The sequence below is a fragment of the Petromyzon marinus genome, chromosome 51 (genome assembly GCF_048934315.1).
Source record: "Petromyzon marinus isolate PM22_M1 ecotype Great Lakes invasive population chromosome 51, UKy_Petmar_22M1.pri1.0, whole genome shotgun sequence".
NCBI lineage: Eukaryota > Metazoa > Chordata > Hyperoartia > Petromyzontiformes > Petromyzontidae > Petromyzon > Petromyzon marinus.
Genome location: NC_133717.1, coordinates 1,721,658 through 1,747,470, shown reverse-complemented (window position 1 = coordinate 1,747,470; position 25,813 = coordinate 1,721,658). Strand labels below are relative to the sequence as shown.

Here is a 25,813-nt window from a genome sequence, read left to right as displayed (position 1 = left end):
TACACTAGCTGTGGTGATACACTAACTGTGGTGATACACTAACTGTGGTGATACACTAGCTGTGGTGATACTCTAACTGTGGTGATACACTGTGGTGATACACTAGCTGTGGTGATACACTGTGGTGATACACTAACTGTGGTGATACACTAACTGTGGTGATACACTAACTGTGGTGATACACTAACTGTGGTAATACACTAGCTGTGGTGATACACTAACTGTGGTGATACACTGTGGTGATACACTAACTGTGGTGATACACTAGCTGTGGTGATACACTAGCTGTGGTGATACACTGTGGTGATACACTAACTGTGGTGATACACTGTGGTGAAACACTAACTGTGGTGATACACTGTGGTGATACACTAACTGTGGTGATACATTAACTGTGGTGATACACTGTGGTGATACACTAGCTGTGGTGATACACTAACTGTGGTGATACACTGTGGTGATACACTAACTGTGGTGATACACTAACTGTGGTGATACACTGTGGTGATACACTAACTGTGGTGATACACTGTGGTGATACACTAACTGTGGTGATACACTGTGGTGATACACTACCTGTGGTGATACACTGTGGTGATACACTAACTGTGGTGATACACTAACTGTGGTGATACACTGTGGTGATACACTAGCTGTGGTGATACACTAACTGTGGTGATACACTAACTGTGGTGACACACTAACTGTGGTGATACACTAACTGTGGTGATACACTAACTGTGGTGACACACTAACTGTGGTGATACACTAACTGTGGTGATACACTAACTGTGGTGATACACTGTGGTGACACACTAACTGTGGTGACACACTAACTGTGGTGATACACTAACTGTGGTGATACACTAGCTGTGGTGATACACTAACTGTGGTGATACACTAGCTGTGGTGATACACTAACTGTGTTGATACACTGTGATGATACACTAACTGTGGTGATACACTAACTGTGGTGATACACTGTGGTGATACACTAACTGTGGTGATACACTAACTGTGGTGATACACTGTGGTGATACACTAACTGTGGTGATACACTAGCTGTGGTGATACACTGTGGTGATACACTAACTGTGGTGATACACTAACTGTGGTGATACACTGTGGTGATACACTAACTGTGGTGATACACTGTGGTGATACACTAACTGTGGTGATACACTATGGTGATACACTAACTGTGGTGATACACTGTGGTGATACACGGTGGTGATACACTGTGGTGATACACTAACTGTGGTGATACACTGTGGTGATACACTAACTGTGGTGATACACTGTGGTGATACACTAACTGTGGTGATACACTGTGGTGATACACTAACTGTGGTGATACACTGTGGTGATACACTAACTGTGGTGATACACTGTGGTGATACACTAACTGTGGTGATACACTAACTGTGGTGATACACTAACTGTGGTGATACACTAGCTGTGGTGATACACTAGCTGTGGTTACACACTAACTGTGGTGATACACTAACTGTGGTGATACACTAACTGTGGTTACACACTAACTGTGGTGATACACTAACTGTGGTGATACACTAGCTGTGGTTACACACTAACTGTGGTGATACACTAACTGTGGTGATACACTAGCTGTGGTTACACACTAACTGTGGTGATACACTAACTGTGGTGATACACTAGCTGTGGTTACACACTAACTGTGGTGATACACTAACTGTGGTGATACACTAGCTGTGGTTACACACTAACTGTGGTGATACACTAACTGTGGTGATACACTAACTGTGGTTACACACTAACTGTGGTGATACACTAACTGTGGTGATACACTAGCTGTGGTGATACACTAGCTGTGGTGATACACTGGCTGTGGTGATACACTGGCTGTGGTGATACACTAGCTGTGGTGATACACTAACTGTGGTGATACACTAACTGTGGTGATACACTAGCTGTGGTGATACACTAACTGTGGTGATACACTAACTGTGGTGATACACTAGCTGTGGTGATACACTGTGGTGATACACTAACTGTGGTGATACACTAACTGTGGTGATACACTAACTGTGGTGATACACTAGCTGTGGTGATACACTAACTGTGGTGATACACTAGCTGTGGTGATACACTGTGGTGATACACTAACTGTGGTGATACACTAACTGTGGTGATACACTAACTGTGGTGACACACTAACTGTGGTGACACACTAACTGTGGTGACACACTAACTGTGGTGATACACTGTGGTGATACACTAACTGTGGTGATACACTAACTGTGGTGATACACTAACTGTGGTGATACACTAGCTGTGGTGATACACTAACTGTGGTGATACACTGTGGTGATACACTAACTGTGGTGATACACTATGGTGATACACTAACTGTGGTGATACACTGTGGTGATACACGGTGGTGATACACTGTGGTGATACACTAACTGTGGTGATACACTGTGGTGATACACTAACTGTGGTGATACACTGTGGTGATACACTAACTGTGGTGATACACTGTGGTGATACACTAACTGTGGTGATACACTGTGGTGATACACTAACTGTGGTGATACACTAACTGTGGTGATACACTAACTGTGGTGATACACTAGCTGTGGTGATACACTAGCTGTGGTTACACACTAACTGTGGTGATACACTAACTGTGGTGATACACTAACTGTGGTTACACACTAACTGTGGTGATACACTAACTGTGGTGATACACTAGCTGTGGTTACACACTAACTGTGGTGATACACTAACTGTGGTGATACACTAGCTGTGGTTACACACTAACTGTGGTGATACACTAACTGTGGTGATACACTAGCTGTGGTTACACACTAACTGTGGTGATACACTAACTGTGGTGATACACTAGCTGTGGTTACACACTAACTGTGGTGATACACTAACTGTGGTGATACACTAACTGTGGTTACACACTAACTGTGGTGATACACTAGCTGTGGTGATACACTAGCTGTGGTGATACACTAACTGTGGTGATACACTAACTGTGGTGATACACTAACTGTGGTGATACACTAGCTGTGGTGATACACTAGCTGTGGTGATACACTGGCTGTGGTGATACACTGGCTGTGGTGATACACTAGCTGTGGTGATACACTAGCTGTGGTGATACACTAACTGTGGTGATACACTAACTGTGGTGATACACTAGCTGTGGTGATACACTGTGGTGATACACTAACTGTGGTGATACACTAGCTGTGGTGATACACTAACTGTGGTGATACACTAGCTGTGGTGATACACTGTGGTGATACACTAACTGTGGTGATACACTAACTGTGGTGATACACTAACTGTGGTGATACACTAACTGTGGTGACACACTAACTGTGGTGACACACTAACTGTGGTGACACACTAACTGTGGTGATACACTGTGGTGATACACTGTGGTGATACACTAGCTGTGGTGATACACTAGCTGTGGTGATACACTGTGGTGATACACTAACTGTGGTGATACACTAACTGTGGTGATACACTAACTGTGGTGATACACTAGCTGTGGTGATACACTAACTGTGGTGATACACTGTGGTGATACACTAACTGTGGTGATACACTATGGTGATACACTAACTGTGGTGATACACTGTGGTGATACACGGTGGTGATACACTGTGGTGATACACTAACTGTGGTGATACACTGTGGTGATACACTAACTGTGGTGATACACTGTGGTGATACACTAACTGTGGTGATACACTGTGGTGATACACTAACTGTGGTGATACACTGTGGTGATACACTGTGGTGATACACTGTGGTGATACACTAACTGTGGTGATACACTGTGGTGATACACTAACTGTGGTGATACACTAACTGTGGTGATACACTAACTGTGGTGATACACTAGCTGTGGTGATACACTAGCTGTGGTTACACACTAACTGTGGTGATACACTAACTGTGGTGATACACTAACTGTGGTTACACACTAACTGTGGTGATACACTAACTGTGGTGATACACTAGCTGTGGTTACACACTAACTGTGGTGATACACTAACTGTGGTGATACACTAGCTGTGGTTACACACTAACTGTGGTGATACACTAACTGTGGTGATACACTAACTGTGGTTACACACTAACTGTGGTGATACACTAACTGTGGTGATACACTAGCTGTGGTGATACACTAGCTGTGGTGATACACTAACTGTGGTGATACACTAACTGTGGTGATACACTAACTGTGGTGATACACTAACTGTGGTGATACACTAACTGTGGTGATACACTAGCTGTGGTGATACACTAGCTGTGGTGATACACTAACTGTGGTGATACACTAACTGTGGTGATACACTAACTGTGGTGATACACTAACTGTGGTGATACACTAACTGTGGTGATACACTAACTGTGGTGATACACTAGCTGTGGTGATACATTAGCTGTGGTGATACACTAACTGTGGTGACACACTAACTGTGGTGATACACTAACTGTGGTGATACACTAGCTGTGGTGATACACTGTGGTGATACACTAACTGTGGTGTTACACTAGCTGTGGTGATACACTAACTGTGGTGATACACTAACTGTGGTGATACACTAGCTGTGGTGATACACTAGCTGTGGTGATACACTAGCTGTGGTGATACACTAACTGTGGTGATACACTAACTGTGGTGATACACTGTGGTGATACACTGTGGTGATACACTAGCTGTGGTGATACACCTCACGGTGCGTGCGGAGTAGTAGCAGGGGAGCACGGAGTAGTAGCAGTGGAGCACAGAGTAGTAGCAGTGGAGCACAGAGTAGTAGCAGGGGAGCACGGAGTAGTAGCAGTGGAGCACAGAGTAGTAGCAGTGGAGCACAGAGTAGTAGCAGTGGAGCACAGAGTAGCAGCAGTGGAGCACAGAGTAGCAGCAGTGGAGCACGGAGTTGTAGCAGTGGAGCACGGAGTTGTAGCAGTGGAGCACAGAGTAGTAGCAGTGGAGCACAGAGTAGCAGCAGTGGAGCACAGAGTAGTAGCAGTGGAGCACGGAGTTGTAGCAGTGGAGCACAGAGTAGCAGCAGTGGAGCACAGAGTAGTAGCAGTGGAGCACGGAGTTGTAGCAGTGGAGCACAGAGTAGCAGCAGTGGAGCACGGAGTTGTAGCAGTGGAGCACGGAGTTGTAGCAGTGGAGCACAGAGTAGCAGCAGTGGAGCACAGAGTAGTAGCAGTGGAGCACGGAGTTGTAGCAGTGGAGCACAGAGTAGCAGCAGTGGAGCACGGAGTAGCAGCAGTGGAGCACAGAGTAGTAGCAGTGGAGCACAGAGTAGCAGCAGTGGAGCACAGAGTAGTAGCAGTGGAGCACAGAGTAGTAGCAGTGGAGCACAGAGTAGTAGCAGTGGAGCACAGAGTAGTAGCAGTGGAGCACGGAGTTGTAGCAGTGGAGCACAGAGTAGCAGCAGTGGAGCACAGAGTAGTAGCAGTGGAGCACAGAGTAGTAGCAGTGGAGCACAGAGTAGTAGCAGTGGAGCACAGAGTAGTAGCAGTGGAGCACAGAGTAGTAGCAGTGGAGCACAGAGTAGTAGCAGTGGAGCACGGAGTTGTAGCAGTGGAGCACAGAGTAGCAGCAGTGGAGCACGGAGTAGCAGCAGTGGAGCACAGAGTAGTAGCAGTGGAGCACAGAGTAGTAGCAGTGGAGCACGCCGTATCCCCCCGAACTGTGTCGTGACCTTAGCTATGGAGAAACACTTTTCGCTTCTCGCGTTTTTTCCCCCCCAGCAGTGTATCTGCCGTGCTAAATGTCGACTTCCTGCAACGTGTTTTCCTACTTCACACATCCCGTCAGCGGCTAGCCCTTCGGCGAGCGCTCGGCCCATCAGCAACGTCGGATCAACGCAGGCAAATCTCTGGACCGGTTTTCGACGTCTCAGCAGCAGTGAGGGGCTCGTGGGCAATAGGGCCCCCCTCCCCTCTGAGACTTTCATCAACTATGGTATCTTGCAATGTGGAAGGTCCGTTGCCCGAAACGTCGCCTATTGTTTGATTGTTGAAGCCACGCTTGTTGATGAATGTCTTGCTTTTCTGTTCTTGTTTGCTGTTGTTGTTGTTTGTGCACCATTCGCAATGTAGCAGCAGCAACAGCACCAGCTCCTGTGCTGTGTTGAATATTGCAGATGAGACTCCCACCCTGGTCTCTAGACTTCTCAACCTGGCTACGCAAAATCAACTTGAAGCGGGACCAGTCTCTTACAGAGTCCCATGCAGTGGGAAAAACATCCAGTCAGCACACACACACACACGTGATTCAGACACACACACGTGATTCAGGCACACACACACGTGGTCAAAGCACACACACACACGTGGTTCAGACACACACACACGTGGTTTACACACACACGTGGTTCACACACACACACGTGGTTCACACACACACGTGGTTCACACACACACGTGGTTCAGCCACGCACGCACACGCACGAGGTTGACGGCCACACACACACACGCACGTGGTCAAGGCACACACACACACGTGGTTCACACACACACGTGGTTCACACACACACGCACGAGGTTGACGGCCACACACGTGGTTCACACACACACGTGGTTCACACACACACACGTGGTTCACACACACACACGTGGTTCACACACACACACGTGGTTCACACACACACACGCACGAGGTTGACGGCCACACACACACACGTGGTTCACACACACACGTGGTTCACACACACACGTGGTTCACACACACACACGTGGTTCACACACACACACACACGTGGTTCACACACACACACGCACGAGGTTGACGGCCACAGACACACACACACGAGCGCCCTTACGCGATCTTGTGCGTGGCGATCCAGTCCCCGCGCACGCGAGCGTACACGCGACCGAACTGCAGTTGGACCCCCACGCGGGGCAGCATGGAGGCTCGGGCAGCCGGCACCTTCATGTCCACCACTGCCAACCTGGGCACACGGCGGGGGGGGGGGTCACCACGCCTCGCCATCGCTTCCTTCCTCCTGCCAGATGCTCTAGATCCGCCCGGCAGCTTTGAGGGGGCGAGCTAAACTCAACATATTTAAACGTTATTTTTGTCACGAATGACAAAAGCTCAACGAAGTGGCTTATCATCGCGTGGGAAGTTGTAGCAGCCAAATAATCTGAGCGCACGTTGATTCTAAATGTGCAGGGAAAACCCGGAGGGCCCGGAGGACAATCCACGTGGCCACAGAGAGAGAGACACCACCACCAACACGTGACATAGACACCACCACTACCACGTGACATAGACACCACCACTACCACGTGACATAGACACCACCACCAACACGTGACATAGACACCACCACCAACACGTAACATAGACATCACCACCAACACGTGACATAGACACCACCACTACCACGTGACATAGACACCACCACCAACACGTGACATAGACACCACCACCAACACGTGACATAGACACCACCACCAACACGTGACATAGACACCACCACTACCACGTGACATAGATACCACCACCAACACGTGACATAGACACCACCACTACCACGTGAAATAGACACCACCACTACCACGTGACATAGACACCACCACCAACACGTGACATAGACACCACCACCAACACGTAACATAGACACCACCACTACCACGTGACATAGACACCACCACCAACACGTGACATAGACACCACCACTACCACGTGACATAGACACCACCACCAACACGTGACATAGACACCACCACCAACACGTAACATAGACACCACCACCAACACGTGACATAGACACCACCACCAACACGTGGCATAGACACCACCACCAACACGTGACATAGACACCACCACCAACACGTGACATAGACACCACCACTACCACGTGACATAGACACCACCACTACCACGTGACATAGACACCACCACCATCACGTGACATAGACACCACCACCACAACACGTGACATAGACACCACCACTACCACGTGACATAGACACCACCACCACGTGACATAGACACCACCACCACGTAACATAGACACCACCACCAACACGTGACATAGACACCACCACCAACACGTGACATAGACACCACCACGTAACAGACACCACCACCACGTGACATAGACACCACCACCACGTAACATAGACACCACCACCAACACGTGACATAGACACCACCACCAACACGTGACATAGACACCACCACCAACACGTGACATAGACACCACCACCAACACGTGACATAGACACCACCACCAACACGTGACATAGACATCACCACCACCAACACGTGACATAGACACCACCACCAACACGTGACATAGACACCACCACCAACACGTGGCATAGACACCACCACCACTACCACGTGACATAGACACCACCACCACAACACGTGACATAGACACCACCACCAACACGTAACAAAGACACCACCACTACCACGTGACATAGACACCACCACCAACACGTGACATAGACACCACCACCAACACGTGACATAGACACCACCACCAACACGTAACAAAGACACCACCACCACGTGACATAGACACCACCACCAACACGTGACATAGACACCACCACCACGTGACATCTACAGCAGGCATCGTGTGCCGTGCGGGCCTTCACAGGCGCTCGCTAACACCACTTGCCCCAATAGTCAGTTGAGGCTCTATGGGGGGGTCTTTAGCTTTGTGTGCGGGGTGCGGTGGCGGTAGTGTTGTTGTGTATGACTGTGTGTGTGTATGACTGCGTGTGTGTGCTGAGCGGTAGTGTAGCGGTTAGCTTCCCGCTCACGGCCAACACCATCAGTGACGATAAATTATCTGCACCGGTCCTGGGCCTCCCCTAGGTCGACTCAGCCTCAAAATTTGTAACTGGTGCGGTGTGTAGTAAACATCGCCACTGGGGAGACAAAGGCGGCCGGGCGTGGTGCTGGCCACCCACCCCCTCGTGTGCCGTGCAGGCCTTTATAGGTGCCACTCGCTAGCGACACTTGCCCCCACAGTCTGTTAAAGGCTATACGGGGGACCTTTGTCTTTGGAGCGGCGGCAAAGTGGCACGAGGGGGAGACGCGGGGGGGGGGGGCCGCTACAGCCAGGCGCCGTGAGAGGCGTTGGCGCCTTGGGGAGGGCTGCACCCAGCAGTGGGTTGACCATGCCTGCCACTGCTGATGATGATGCTTATGATGATGATGCTGATGATGATGCTGATACTGCTGATGATGATGATGCTGATGATGCTGCTGATGATGGCACTGCTGATGATGACACTGCTGATGATGCTGATACTGCTGATGATGACACTGCTGATGATGCTGATACTGCTGATGATGACACTGCTTATGATGACACTGCTGATGATGATGCTGATACTGCTGCTGCTAATGATGTTGCTGCTGATGATGATGCTGCTGATGATGCTGATAGTGCTGCTGCTAATGATGCTGCTGCTGATGATGATACTGCTGATGATGATACTGCTGATGATGATGATGCTGATGATGATACTGCTGATGATGATGCTGATGATGATGATGCTGATGATGATGATGCTGATGATGATGATGCTGATGATGATGATGATGCTGATGATGATGACACTGCTGATGATACTGCTGATGATGCTGATACTGCTGATGATGATGCTGATGATGCTGATACTGCTGATGATACTGCTGATGATGCTGATACTGCTGATGATGCTGCTGATTATGCTGCTGCTAATGATGTCGCTACTGCTGCTGCTGATGATGCTGCCACTGCTGCTGATGATGCTGCTGCTGATGATGATGATGATACTGCTGATGATGATACTGCTGATGATGACACTGCTGATAATACTGCTGAAGATGCTGCCACTGCTGCTGATGATGATACTGCTGCTAATAATGCTGATACTGCTGATGATGCTGCTGCTAATGATGTTGCTACTGCTGCAGATGATGATGCTGCTGATGATGATGCTGCTGATGATGATACTGCTGCTAATAATGCTGATACTGCTGATGATGCTGCTGCTAATGATGTTGCTACTGCTGCTGATGATGCTGCCACTGCTGCTGATGATGCTGCTGATGCTGATACTGCTGATGATGCTGATACTGCTGATGATGCTGATACTGCTGATGATGCTGCTGATGATGTTGCTACTGCTGCTGCTGATGATGCTGCCACTGCTGCTGCTGATGATGCTGAAACTGCTGATGATGCCGCTGCTAATGATGTTGCTACTGCTGCTGATGATGCTGCTGCTGATGATACTGCTGATGATGATACTGCTGCTGATGATGATACTGCTGATGATAATGCTGCTAATGATGTTGCCACTGCTGCTGATGATGCTGCTGCTGATGATACTGCTGATGATGCTGCTGCTAATGATGTTGCTACTGCTGCTGCTGATGATGCTGATACTGCTGATGATGATGCTGATACTGCTGATGATGCTGCTAGTGATGTTGCTACTGCTGCTGATGATGATGCTGCTGATGATGATGATGCTGATACTGCTGATGATGCTGATACTGCTGATGCTGCTAATGATGTTGCTACTGCTGCTGATGATGATGATGCTGCTGATGATGATACTGCTGCTAATAATGCTGATACTGCTGATGATGCTGCTGCTAATGATGTTGCTACTGCTGCTGCTGATGATGCTGCTGATGATGATACTGCTGCTAATAATGCTGATGCTGCTGCTGCTAATGATGTTGCTACTGCTGCTGCTGATGATGCTGCTGCTGATGATACTGATACTGCTGATGATGCTGATACTGCTGATGATGCTGCTAATGATGTTGCTACTGCTGCTGATGATGATCTTGCCACTGCTGCTGATGATGATGCTGCTGCTGATGATACTGCTGCTAATAATGCTGATACTGCTGGTGATGCTACTGCTAATGATGTTGCTACTGCTGCTGATGATGATGCTGCTGCTGATGATACTGCTGCTAAGAATGCTGATACTGCTGGTGATGCTGCTGCTAATGATGTTGCTACTGCTGCTGATGATGATGCTGCCACTGCTGCTGCTGATGATGCTGCTGATGATGCTGCTGCTAATAATGCTGATACTGCTGATGTTGCTGCTGATGCTGCTGCTGATGATGATGTTGCTACTGCTGCTGATGATTATGCTGCCACTGCTGCTGATGATGATGCTGCTGATGATGATACTGCTGCTAATAATGCTGATACTGCTGGTGATGCTACTGCTAATGATGTTGCTACTGCTGCTGCTGATGATGATGCTGCTGATGATGATACTGCTGCTAATAATGCTGATACTGCTGGTGATGCTGCTGCTAATGGTGTTGCTACTGCTGCTGCTGATGATGCTGCTGATGATTATGCTGCTGATGATGATACTGCTGCTAATAATGCTGATACTGCTGGTGATGCTGCTGCTACTGCTGCTGCTGATGATACTGCTGCTAATAATGCTGATACTGCTGGTGATGCTGCTGCTAATGATGTTGCTACTGCTGCTGATGATGCTGCCACTGCTGCTGATGATGATGATGCTGCTGATGATGCTGCTGCTAATAATGCTGATACTGCTGATGTTGCTGCTGATGCTGCTGCTGATGATGATGTTGATACTGCTGATCATGCTGCTGATGATGATGATGCTGCTGCTGATGATGTTGCTGATGCTGATGTTGCTGCTGCTGATGCTGCTGATGATGATACTGCTGCTAATAATGCTGATACTGCTGATGATGATAATGTTGCTACTGCTGATCATGTCACTGCTGCTGATGACGACACAGTAATGCCGAGTGGGCCCCCTCTCACCCCGAGATGACGTAAATGACCTTGCCGACGGCCAGGCCCGTGGAGCCAGAGATGGGAGCCACAGATAAGTCCTTGACGCGTTTCTCCAGCAGCTGGCGTCCAACCTTCAGCGCTGCGGGAGCGCGCGCAGACACCGCAAACAACAACAACAACAAACAACAACATCGTCAACAACAACAACAAACATCGTCGTCGTCAGGCCGAAGGGCGGATCTGTGCGAATTTATGTTTTTGTTTGCGAATGTGATCAGCGTCACGAAACACACGCGCGCACACACAAACGTTACAATATTCTCTTGCGAGCGAATGCGTACGCTTCGTTTGCGCATTGTCGCTCTCGGTGGGCGACAAGTCCCCGCTCGGATTCGGCAGCCCGACGAAGATTCCTCCTCGGCCGGCCGTCAAATGGGGCCCGATGAGGATGGCGCGTCAGAGTTCCACGCGAGCACGTGGCCACATCGCGACGTCTCGCCACGACTGCTGTGCTGTGCAGCTTGGCGCGCGACAAACACGTTTAAACAAAAATGATTTGTTACAAATTTAGTGGAATACAATTGCCAACGTGGGGCCTCCGTGTGTTTACAAATGCCCGGGCCGATTTTTCTGTTGTCTCGGTCCGTCACTGGCCATCGTTGTGATTGTTATCATCGGTGTGGAGGCACATGACCCCTGAACTTCACTTCACACGTCACGTGACTTCACCTCACACGTCACGTGACTTCACCTCACGCGTCACGTGACTTCACATCACACGCCACGTGACTTCACCTCACGCGTCACGTGACTTCACATCACACGCCACGTGACTTCACCTCACACGTCACGTGACTTCACTTCACACGTCACGTGACTTCACCTCACACGTCACGTGACTTCACCTCACACGTCACGTGACTTCACCTCACACGATCGGTTGCCACACGATGCCTGCCCAATTCAAAAGGGCCAGCAAACGAGATGTGCATGTGTCTGTTGAACTTCTGCGTGGCCGTCGGAGGTGCACGGAGAAAGATTAAGGAAGTGAACAGAAAACGCCGCTCTAAACAAGTGAGTTTTCTCTCTGGATGATTCAAAGGCGCGCGGCTCCAGTGGCTTCCGAATATCGGAAGGAAGAGCGTTCCAGACGGCCGCAGAGATAAATCCGTCCCTCCAAGCAGCTCAAGCCGCACTCTCATCTAAAACAAGGTCCCACGAACACGCCCGCGAGGAAGGAGACGCACACGCGTGGAGTGACGTTCCCGCGACACTCAATAACACAACACAATTTATCCACAATGATATCTTCTTCTTCTTCTATCGTACGGCGGCTGATGTTGGTGCAGAGCAAAGACTACGATTTCACATTCAGGCGGTGTGAAGCCAGACAGCCTCGTCAGGAGCAGCGGAGTGGCGTTCCGTCATCATTGCTGCGATTGTCTCCTAAGTATTTGTGGACCGGGGCATCGCGTCGTATGGCGTCTGTTCTGGATGACCACAGTCGCACCAATGCTACTGGACAGATTTTACATTTACATTTGTGCATCGGCTATTCCGCATCTACTGCTGCCATGGTTTGTGCAGCGGACGCAGTTCAGCGTGGACCACGAGCAGCTCCGTGGCTCGCACTAACCGGGTATGAGAGCTGTGATTCTTGCACCACTTTGGTTCTCAATCGCACAACAATTGTACCCTGTTAATAACTACACAGGGTTTGAGGAAATATAGTAAGGTGTAGTTACGTGCCCGTGCTTAATTTGTGTATTCGATGCTTGACCTTAAAAAAAGAAAATCTGGCCATGTCTCGCACCCCCTAGAAAGGGCATCTCGCAACTCCAGGTCAAGAAGAACCACTGGGCTAGAGACACGTGCGGATATCACACTCGAACCCTGCTCTTTACCGGACCGGCAACACCGACCGGATCTCGGCCACTGCTGATGCCACTGCGAGGGCCCCTTTCGTGTTCGATGTCGGCTCGCCTGCTGTGGGGTTTTGGCTGCTTCTGGCCAAAAGAAATTTGAAATTCCTACTTGGGAGCGCTCGAAGGAATTGGCCTCCTCGCCGCGTGCGTTAAGCCCCGTTTTGTTGACAAATCCCCTGTCAATGTAGCCACCCTGTAGGCTGATGATGAATGATGCAGCTGATGATGATAAATCATTGGTAAACACGAAGCATGCATAACTCTTGTTCTGTCTCCACGTGATCCTACTCTGAAGCATTACCTATGCCTGGAGCTGCCTGGCTGGCTGCTGACTACGCTCCTTCGAACACCAACAGTAAACTCTGCAGAAAGTGGGCTGATGTTGGCCAGTGCCACCGAAACTATATAGCTGGGTAACTGGCTACACGGGATTTCTCCGTGTAAAAATAATCATTGGAGTGTAACGGCGGAAGACGTTCGGATTTTATTCCATAATGTTAGGACAACTAGACACACTTTTCTTGAGATGGTTTCTTTATTGAAGACACGTGACCAGGCGGAGACCCCACTGCAACAGCCCCGAGTGTCCCGCACATCTCCCCCTTATATGCGGACCGAGGCCACGCCCCTCTTCCCGAACTTTCTTGATGACTCTGGACGCTCGCTGCACCGGCAGACTCTACTGTCCTCTTCCGTCACCTGACCAGGCTCCCTTCTCGATCATTCCCGCAGCCACCAGTCCCTTCGTACTCACAGCTGACACCCCTGTCATTAACCTCCCGTGGCCACTCGTCCCTTCGCACTGTAGGCTGACTCCCCTGTCATTAACCTCCCGTGGCCACTCGTCCCTTCGCACTGTAGGCTGACTCCCCTGTTATTAACCTCCCGTGGCCACTAGTCCCTTCGCACTATAGGCTGACTCTCCTGTTATTAACCTCCCGTGGCCACGAGTCCCTTCGCACTGTAGGCTGACTCCCCTGTCATTAACCTCCCGTGGCCACTAGTCCCTTCGTACTCACAGCTGACTCCCCTGTTATTAACCTCCCGTGGCCACGAGTCCCTTCGCATTATAGGCTGACTCCCCTGTCATTAACCTACCATGGCCACTCGTCCCTTCGCACTGTAGGCTGACTCCCCTGTCATTAACCTACCGTGGCCACTAGTCCCTTCGCAGTGTAGGCTGACTCCCCTGTCATTACCTCCCATGGCCACTAGTCCACTCACACCCCAGGTAGACTCTACAGTCATATTAATAATTGACAGCGACACTGACTAGGTGGGAGTCATGCACAGGAGACTCACGCGGATAATAAAAAAAAAACCGCTCTAACTTTTCAAGCGCCTGCTCCTATTCGGGTAATGATTTCGCCAGAATATTTCCTTAAATGCGATCAAATATAACGACAACGACAACCCCCTGACAATTCTTGTCGTCTTGGCATTCCATTGTTACGTTAAAACAAGCGGATTATACTCCACGAGGGTTGCGAGTCGAGCGCTGACGTGTCAGCTGTCCTTTTGGTTTCCTCTGCACAGAGCCAACGATTCCTCAACTCGTCACAAACACAAATAGTGAGACCATCAGCCCATTGGCTTTTGAGAACAATATAACGTTTTAATGTTAGCAGGTAAGACCCCGCTGATCTATGTAGCTCGATTTCAGAAGCGACCTGGCCACAAATGAGGGCTCAACGAAGTTGCTTATCCCGTGGAAAAGTATATCATCAAAATTATCTAATTGAATGTTTCTAAATGTGGAGGGAAAACCCGGAGGACCCAGAGAAAAATCCACGCGACCACGGGGAGAGAGAAAGACGCAAACTCCAAATATACAGCAGCAGCAGGCGTGAAGAGTGGGGATCGAGCCCACGACCTCCTGTATACCAGGCAAGGTAGTTGGCAGGTGTCCATGCCTCTGGCTAACACAGCGGGTGCAATGTACGTATATGTGGGTATGTATGTTGAACTTCTTTCGCACCGTACTTAGCCAACCGTGGTAATCGGAGGTGCATTAAACGTGCGTGCCGATGTCACGGTCCACATCGCTAAATCCAAGCCACCTCGAGCCCTCCACGCCTCCTTTGTGCGTCTCACTCCCACTCGCTCTTTCCTTCTCTCTTCTCCCCCTCTTCCATCCCCTATCATCATCATCATCACCCTCTCATCATCATCACCCACTCATCATCACCTTATCATCATCACCCTCTTATCATCTCAGACATCTGGGTCCGGTCGTTCCTTCTCCCCCTCTTCCTCCGCTTCCTACCCAGCGCGTTTGCCCTTCTCTCTCTGCTGTGCATCTTAAACTAAAAACTATTAAACGAAACATTGGTTTGCTTTAGCAGGGAAAGCCCATTGAGCTATATAGCGTCCTGTCCACAAACGATACAAAACGCACATTTCGATTTAAAGCTTTCGTGACTGCAGGGATTCAACTTCTTGGTTCTTTCGGTAAAGTCACGTAGAATGGAAATAAAATAACAAAAATAAAACATAATAAAATAAAATTCTCACGACGTTTCGGCCACAACACAAGTAGCCTTCTTCGGGTGAATGAACAGGACTGCCCAGAAGACGGCGCTTGAGTGAACATTGTTAAGCATGGGTCGCGTCTTTTAAGCTGTGTGGGCGGAATTAACATATGAATGAGCGTGTCACCCAGCACCACCACCGGATCGGAGGAGGGTGGCGGCTGGGCCAAGGTGCTCTGCTCTGTCCTGTGTTGCGTTGTTACTCTGCTATAAACTGTACTACTATACAATACAATATTATACCTTCCAATCTAAACTACGTGCTGTAATATCATATCCATAGACAAAATTCCACCTTTGAATTATACAATGCGTTACTATACACTACCCTATACTTTAGACTGTAAAGTATTAGACTTGTAACATTACACTATGTCTTCTTTGGTTCTTTCGGTAAAGTCACGTAGAATGAGAATAAAATAATAAATTGATAAAATAAAATAACACAATAATATTCTCACGACGTTTCGGCCACAACACAAGCGGCCTTCATCAGGTGAAGGGGGCGAGACTGTCTGGTAGGACAGCGCTGGAGTGAGAGAGCCACGTTCAGATCACGGCTTTTAAGCTGTGTGAGAGGAACAAAGAGCCTTGACAAAGGAATTAGCATAAAATTTAGCATTGAAATGGCTGAATGATTAGCTTGTGACTGGTCACAGAAATAGCTATGTTAAAAGTTAAAGCATACACATCCGCAGAGGTACCCATTGTTAAAAGGAATTAGCATAGAATTTAGCATTGAAATAGCTAAGTTAAGGCATACACATCCGCAGAGGCACCCCTTGACAATGGGATTAGCATAGAATTTAGCATTGAAATGGCTGAGTGATTCGCTTGTAACTGCTACAGAAATAGTTACGTTGAAGTCAGAGCATACACATTCACTGAGGCACTTAGTACAAATCAAACAGGAGAATTTAGCATTGAAATAACTAGGCGAATTTAGCATTGAAATAACTGGGTGATTTGCTAGTGACTGGTCACAGAAATGACTACACATCTGAGCTATTCACAGTACTATATAGTGAACCAATAAAAACTAAAATATAAATTACCTTCATGTTATCAATAAACTCTATATTCTCCAATCAGCTAAGCTACCAACCATAAGTCGTTATATATCACAATGCTATATGGCGAAAAAATGGGTGGATTCTTACCCTCAAATTTCCGTACCACGGATAGCTACGGGCCCCGTTCAGACGGACGAGTTCGTCCATGGTCGGAACAGAGGAGGGGGAGAGAGACAGCTGCGAAGCCCTAGTATACTCCATGTTGTAAACCATACCATTAACCGTGGTGTGAGAGGTATTAAGAGGCAATGCTGGCGAAAGAGCTGCGGTCTGAAGGTCATCGTAAAATTACAATTAATTAAGAACAGAAATGATTTAACACATCTTTCCAGTGGTTACTAAGCCTGAATCCATCTTCTCGGTTGAAATTGTCTCTGTGCTTGTATATGTGAATGGCCTCATTAACGAATCTCTCATGGTAGCCAGTTGGTTTGCAAAGAACCTCCGTCTTGGAGAAGTCAATGTCATGTGAGCCCACTGAATTGTAACAGTGATCTGCCACGGCAGAGGAGTTCGTCTTACCGTGTTTCAAGTCTGCTTTATGTTCGCGGATGCGGTCCAAGATATGTCTTTCGGTTTCTCCAATGTAGCTACTACCACAGAGGCACTTTAGTTTGTAAACGCCCGGGTACTGTATGTCTGGAAGAGCATCTTTTACAGATGGAACTAAATCACGGATTTTGTGTACTGTGTTGAATCGGACCTGGATCTTGTGTTTATTCAGGATTTTGGAGATCTTTTTAGTGACCCCTGCAATGTAGGGTAAGGTGATGGTTTTGAGTGGCTCCACAAGAGGATCCTTCTTCATGACTGGAGTGATGGCTTTGCGGATTGTGTAGTCGGAGTAGCCATTAGCCCTGAGAGCCTGGTGTACGTGCTTGAGTTCACTGGTAATGTGTTCCTGGTCGGAAATGCATTGGGCTCTATGGTATAGAGTCTTGATGAGGCAGGATCCTCTTGTGGAGCCACTCAAAACCATCACCTTACCCTACATTGCAGGGGTCACTAAAAAGATCTCCAAAATCCTGAATAAACACAAGATCCAGGTCCGATTCAACACAGTACACAAAATCCGTGATTTAGTTCCATCTGTAAAAGATGCTCTTCCAGACATACAGTACCCGGGCGTTTACAAACTAAAGTGCCTCTGTGGTAGTAGCTACATTGGAGAAACCAAAAGACATATCTCGGACCGCATCCGCGAACATAAAGCAGACTTGAAACACGGTAAGACGAACTCCTCTGCCGTGGCAGATCACTGTTACAATTCAGTGGGCTCACATGACATTGACTTCTCCAAGACGGAGGTTCTTTGCAAACCAACTGGCTACCATGAGAGATTCGTTCATGAGGCCATTCACATATACAAGCACAGAGACAATTTCAACCGAGAAGATGGATTCAGGCTTAGTAACCACTGGAAAGATGTGTTAAATCATTTCTGTTCTTAATTAATTGTAATTTTACGATGACCTTCAGACCGCAGCTCTTTCGCCAGCATTGCCTCTTAATACCTCTCACACCACGGTTAATGGTATGGTTTACAACATGGAGTATACTAGGGCTTCGCAGCTGTCTCTCTCCCCCTCCTCTGTTCCGACCATGGACGAACTCGTCCGTCTGAACGGGGCCCGTAGCTATCCGTGGTACGGAAATTTGAGGGTAAGAATCCACCCATTTTTTCGCCATATAGCATTGTGATATATAACGACTTATGGTTGGTAGCTTAGCTGATTGGAGAATATAGAGTTTATTGATAACATGAAGGTAATTTATATTTTAGTTTTTATTGGTTCACTATATAGTACTGTGAATAGCTCAGATGTGTAGTCATTTCTGTGACCAGTCACTAGCAAATCACCCAGTTATTTCAATGCTAAATTCGCCTAGTTATTTCAATGCTAAATTCTCCTGTTTGATTTGTACTAAGTGCCTCGGTGAATGTGTATGCTCTGACTTCAACGTAACTATTTCTGTAGCAGTTACAAGCGAATCACTCAGCCATTTCAATGCTAAATTCTATGCTAATCCCATTGTCAAGGGGTGTCTCTGCGGATGTGTATGCCTTAACTTAGCTATTTCAATGCTAAATTCTATGCTAATTCCTTTCAACAATGGGTGCCTCTGCGGATGTGTATGCTTTAACTTTTAACATAGCTATTTCTGTGACCAGTCACAAGCTAATCATTCAGCCATTTCAATGCTAAATTTTATGCTAATTCCTTTGTCAAGGCTCTTTGTTCCTCTCACACAGCTTAAAAGCCGTGATCTGAACGTGGCTCTCTCACTCCAGCGCTGTCCTACCAGACAGTCTCGCCCCCTTCACCTGATGAAGGCCGCTTGTGTTGTGGCCGAAACGTCGTGAGAATATTATTGTGTTATTTTATTTTATCAATTTATTATTTTATTCTCATTCTACGTGACTTTACCGAAAGAACCAAAGAAGATGAATCATTGCAGTCACGAAAGCTTTAAATCGAAATTACACTATGTCTTAGTCTATCAACCCTACTATATACCACACTGCTGTATATTCACTATACAATTACGATACTATATATCGCCTTATGAATTTTATTTTAGTATGTTTCATTTTTATTATTTTATTTCCATTCTACGCGACTTTACCGAAAGAACCAAGAATAACAAAACGCACATTGCTTCTCAATGTGAAGGGGTTAAAAAAACTCCACGTGACCACCACAGTGTGCGAGAGACTAAACCCCCAAATACAGCAGCAGGCGTCAGGGTCGGCATCGACCCCACGACCTTCTGGACACCAGGCGAGGTCTTTATTATCTCGCCACCGTGGCCCCCGGAGGTCATCAAGCCACCTTGGCTTCACGCAAGCGACCGCTGGACCGTGCGGTGTGAGCGAAGCCGACCGGACCCACCGTATTGGAGTCCCTGCGGAGTGATGTGAACCTCCAGGCCTGGGCTACTGCTGGTCCCATCGGCTGCAGCTTCGTCAAAGCTGCTCGCCATCAGCAGCATCATCATCATCGTCGTCGTCGTCAGCAGCACGGTCATCTTCTGCAGTGCCATCGCAGTAGTCACGAGCAGCGTCAGCTTCATCAGCGGCAGCAAACCCGAGTCCGTATTCCACGGTCTCTGTGGCTTTAATGTTGCAGTGGCGAATCCTTTAGTGTGGTGCAAGGGGGAGGTGGCAGGAGATGGGGGGAGGGGGGAGTTAGAGAGTGGAGAGAGATGGGCGAGTCCGTGGGAGACATTGGGGGATGGTAGCGGTCTCTATTATCACTTCAACGCAGCTTTGGAGAGCTGACCATCCAGATAAGACGTCCTGGAAAATGCCGGGTCTTGTTTTTTGGCAGTGTGTGCGCGCGCGTGTCTGCGTGTGCTGGAATGTTACCGCATTCTTTCGATTATAAGACGCTCCGGAAAATAAGATGCCCGGTGTCAATAAGGTTATTCAAGTACAGGTCCGGTCTATTACACACCGCACAGAGACCGCATTATAAGACGCGTGTTCAACTTTTACTTTGTTAAATAAAACAACTTCGTCTTGTTGTCTGTGGGAATACGGTATCCGTGTGTATGGTCAGTGTCTCCCTGTCACTAGATCGTGTCTCCAGTGTCTCCCTGTCACTAAAGCGTGTCTCCAGTGTCTCCCTGTCACTAAAGCGTGTCTCCAGTGTCTCCCTGTCACTAAAGCGTGTCTCCACTGTCTCCCTGTCACTAGAGCGTGTCTCCAGTGTCTCCCTGTCACTAAAGCGTGTCTCCACTGACTCCCTGTCACTAAAGCGTGTCTCCACTGTCTCCCTGTCACTAAAGCGTGTCTCCACTGACTCCCTGTCACTAAAGCGTGTCTCCACTGTCTCCCTGTCACTAAAGCGTGTCTCCACTGTCTCCCTGTCACTAAAGCGTGTCTCCAGTGTCTCCCTGTCACTAAAGCGTGTCTCCAGTGTCTCCCTGTCACTAGATCGTGTCTCCAGTGTCTCCCTGTCACTAGATCGTGTCTCCAGTGTCTCCCTGTCACTAGATCGTGTCTCCAGTGTCTCCCTGTCACTAGATCGTGTCTCCACTGTCTCCCTGTCACTAGATCGTGTCTCCCTGTCACTGTCTCCCTGTCACTAAAGCGTGTCTCCACTGTCTCCCTGTCACTAGATCGTGTTTCCAGTGTCTCCCTGTCACTAGATCGTGTCTCCAGTGTCTCCCTGTCACTAAAGCGTGTCTCCACTGTCTCCCTGTCACTGTCTCCCTGTCACTAAAGCGTGTCTCCAGTGTCTCCCTGTCACTAAAGCGTGTCTCCAGTGTCTCCCTGTCACTAGATCGTGTCTCCAGTGACTCCCTGTCACTAAAGCGTGTCTCCAGTGTCTCCCTGTCACTGTCTCCCTGTCACTAAAGCGTGTCTCCAGTGTCTCCCTGTCACTAGATCGTGTCTCCAGTGTCTCCCTGTCACTAAAGCGTGTCTCCACTGTCTCCCTGTCACTGTCTCCCTGTCACTAGATCGTGTCTCCAGTGTCTCCCTGTCACTAAAGCGTGTCTCCACTGTCTCCCTGTCACTGTCTCCTTGTCACTAAAGCGTGTCTCCAGTGTCTCCCTGTCACTAAAGCGTGTCTCCAGTGTCTCCCTGTCACTAGATCGTGTCTCCAGTGTCTCCCTGTCACTAAAGCGTGTCTCCAGTGTCTCCCTGTCACTAAAGCGTGTCTCCAGTGTCTCCCTGTCACTAAAGCGTGTCTCCAGTGTCTCCCTGTCACTAAAGCGTGTCTCCAGTGTCTCCCTGTCAATAAAGCGTGTCTCCAGTGTCTCCCTGTCACTAAAGCGTGTCTCCAGTGTCTCCCTGTCACTAAAGCGTGTCTCCAGTGTCTCCCTGTCACTAAAGCGTGTCTCCAGTGTCTCCCTGTCAATAAAGCGTGTCTCCACTGTCTCCCTATCATATGAGCATTAATAAGCAATCGTCATTCATTAATTTCCACGTTCCCATGACAGCGCTGGACATTCATTAGCAGGGCCGCCGTAGACTTCCCACACCACGCGGTGCTCAGTGAATCAACCACGGGTGTATGGTGATTATGGGCTGAGTTAAACACCGGACCCCGAACTGAAGTGGAATCTTTCAGCTTGTGAGCTGAGTGCCCTCGGGCAGAGATGGCAACAACAATGACGGTCTGGACTCTGGTACAACACTCATAACTACTATGAACGATTTTCATTTTATTTTACCCGCTAAGGCCCCACAGAGCGACGTCGCTATTTTTCAGAAGCGACCTCGTCGCAAATGATCGCCCAACAAGATAGCTTATCACGTGGATATTTTTTAACCAGGTAAGGTCCACTGAGCTTCTTCATAGCTATTATTTCACTAATGATAGCTCAACGAAGTGGGCTCATCACGTGCAAATGTAAAGCAGCCAAATACTCCAAACGCCTGATGTTGATTCTCAACGGAGGAGGGAAAAACCGGAGGACCCGGAGAAAAATCCCCCAGACCACCATGGGGAGAGAGAAACAAACGCACATTACAAATATACAGCTCGGCGTCAGGGTCGTGATCGAACCCACGACCTCCTGCGTACGAGGCGAGGTAGTTAACATCTCCTAGCCACGATACAGGGGTGGGTTGAGAAAGAGGGGGACGGGGTGTTGCTTGACCATACTTCACCGCGCCGATCGATAGGGGGGGCAGCAGGACTGGTGCAGGTATTGTCCCTGGCGATTTGCACGGGCGCAGCTGTAGGGAGCGGGGGGGGGGGTTGTGGCTGCGTTGTGCGGCCAATAGGGGTCCAGTCGGTCACAAGCGGGGCCAGAATGAAAAGATAAACACCTTAAATGTTTTTTTTTAATATTTTTTCATTAAAAAAAATCACCTGCGGTCTATCATGGACCAGGCCCCATTAACGCGTCTGGATATCGCCATGACAATCGAGCAGTAGAAATTTCTAGATTTAAAGCTTGCGTGACTGCTAGGATCCATACTCGTTGGTTCTATTGGGTAAAGTCACGTAGGTGAAAATAAAATAACAAAAAATCACGACGTTTCGGCCACAACACAAGCGGCCTTCATCAGGTGAAAGGACGAGACTGTCTGGAGGATATCCGAAACCGATGGAGCCGGCACGAAAGCAAGAGGCATTGATAATTTATTTGTATGTATTGTACCCTTAAATTGAGTTTTCGTTTGTTAACACTGTCGCTGCGAGACTGTCTTCCTCTATACCCAATGTGCGGTTCAAATAAAATAATATATATAGTTTTAGCCTAACGTATTATTCTATCCGGTGTTAAACATATCCGTTAGCTGTTTCAGTTAAAAGTGAGTCGGGAGAAAGAAGGGGGGCCCCAGTCGGATCTCGCATAGCCCCCCCCCCCCCCCAATTGATATTGGGAGCTACGCCCCCTGCTCTGAACTTTCTATTTCACCGGGTCAGGCTCCACTGAGATGCGATCGAGCTCTCTGTAAGAATCGACTCTGGCTGTCGCAAATGAGAGCACAACGAGGTGGCTCGTCGTCATCCCCATCAGCACGTGGAGATCTCGAGCAGCCAAATACCCTGGTCGTGTAACGTCGATGCTCAATGTAGGAGGGGGAAAAAAATCCCCGGAGGAGCCGGAGAAAAACCCACGACCACCACGGGCAGAGAGAGAGAGAGAGAGACACGCAAACTCCAAATATACAGCAGCAGCAGCAGGCGTCAGGGTCGAGATCGAACCCACGACTTCCTGCATACCAGGCGAGGAAGTTAACATCTCCTAGCCACCGTGTCTGATTCTCCTTTCCCTGGCTTGGTTCGACTCTACGACATCCGCACTTCCTGTCCACACCACGACTCGGCGAATCGGACAAGGGACCCCACGTTGTGGAATATCGCGTGCCAGGAAGAAGGGTCATTGCCCGAAACGTTAGATAATTTTGCCGCTATGCATTTCTACATGATACTCCACTTTGTCGAGTCACCATTTGTGGCCAGGTATCGTACGAGGCGAGGTCGTTGACATCCCGTCCCGACGTCTAGCCGCGTTGTCAACCCACTCAAAGGATACAGTCCTCGGTTTATGGGGAAGGGGTTGTTTGACCATACTTCACCACGTCGCTCAATAAGGGCCTGGCAGGACTGGTGCAGGTATTACCCTTCACTGCTGAGGGTCGTGACTACGCTCCCAGTACGATGACGCGATGCTATTCGCTGCCACACTCACACAGGAGGCCCTTTATCCACGAGACGGGCCTTACGGGAGGCGTTTGCGTTCACTCTGCAGCGTTCTCTTCGCTCGCGGGGTTATATTTCAGCTTAGTCATCCATCAATGCCGTACCGCATTACACACAAATACCCCCCCCTCCCCCCAATTTTTTTTATAAAGAAACTCCTATTATTTAAGTCGTGAACTTTATTACAGAAAAAAAAATCTTAAGATCTTGGAGATACAAAGAGACAGAGTGGTTATTATTATGAGCAGAGCACGGCTGAGTCGTGGTGCTCCGAGCACGCCGTGCGTGTCCGCGTTCTCATGGATATCACTGCCTGTTTACTGGGCTTTATTTAAAAAAAACTATATTTGAAAGTGGCTCAGTTGAGTCGCGACTCAGCGGTGACTCGGCTTCTAAAACGGCTCTGCTCAGCCTTGAGCCGTTCAGCTGCTTCCAAAAGACGCATTGAATGAGCGGCTCAGCGGTGTCTCGACTCAGGTTTTAGCCGTTCAACTGCTTGCACAAGACGCGTTTAGTGAGCAGCTTAGCGGTGGCTCGGCTTCTAACATGGCTCGGCTCAGCCTTGAACCGTTCAGCTGCTTCCAAAGACGTGTTGAGTGAGCAGCTTAGCAGTGGCTCGGCTCAGGCTCGGCTCAAAGTTGAGCCGTTCAGCTGCTTCTAATGACGCGTTGAGTGAGCGGCTCAGCGGTGACTCGCCTTCCAACACAACTGGGCTCAAGTTTAAGCCGTTCGGCTGCTTCCAAAAGACGCGTTGAGTGAGCGGCTCAGCGGTGTCTCGGCTCAGGGTTGAGCCGTTCAGCTGCTTGCAAAGACGCGTTGAGTGAGCGGCTCAGCAGCCGTGGCTGCGTTCAGGCTCGGATCACAGGGATCCTGGACCATGGCTGGGACCCTGCACAGCTTTGAGCGGAGTCTCACCGGAGCTAGAGCTGAGCTGAGCCGTGACTCAGAGTGTGAGCCCAAGAACTCGGTTTGAATCTGGGTTTCAGCCAAACCTAAATCAGACAAACAGAAGCCGATTCATTGAATGTGCCTCCACATATGAACTTTATCCGGGGTGCCATGAGCCCCCAACTCTTGTATAAACATGATATTATATTATAATGTAAACAATATATTATAATGTAAACATATAATAATGTGAACAATAACTTTGCTCTTTTTCACCAATGGGTTTAAATGATGGTGGCAAGTGTTGTCCTGTTAATGCCTTTAAAACTGAAAACTACTTACCGGCAGTACCTCTATTTAAATACACTATCGTAAAATAATTTACACCCCTCCGTCAATCATCGTGTTTCTCAGTGTGGATTTGTAAACACA

The 25,813-nt window shown here is 48.5% G+C and overlaps 1 protein-coding gene across 1 annotated transcript in view; it reads right to left on the bottom strand.

Moving 5' to 3' along the window:
• Positions 1-25,813, bottom strand: part of LOC116953357 (bactericidal permeability-increasing protein-like) — a 116,828-nt gene that overhangs the window by 67,143 nt on the left and 23,872 nt on the right. The window contains exons 2-4 of the mRNA XM_032973497.2: positions 20,219-20,464; positions 11,823-11,934; positions 6,852-6,980 (exon numbers count right to left, since the gene is read on the bottom strand). Of these exons, the coding sequence (XP_032829388.2) occupies positions 6,852-6,980; positions 11,823-11,934; positions 20,219-20,399 (422 nt within the window). The 5' untranslated portion in view covers positions 20,400-20,464. The remainder of the gene's footprint in view (positions 1-6,851; positions 6,981-11,822; positions 11,935-20,218; positions 20,465-25,813) is intronic.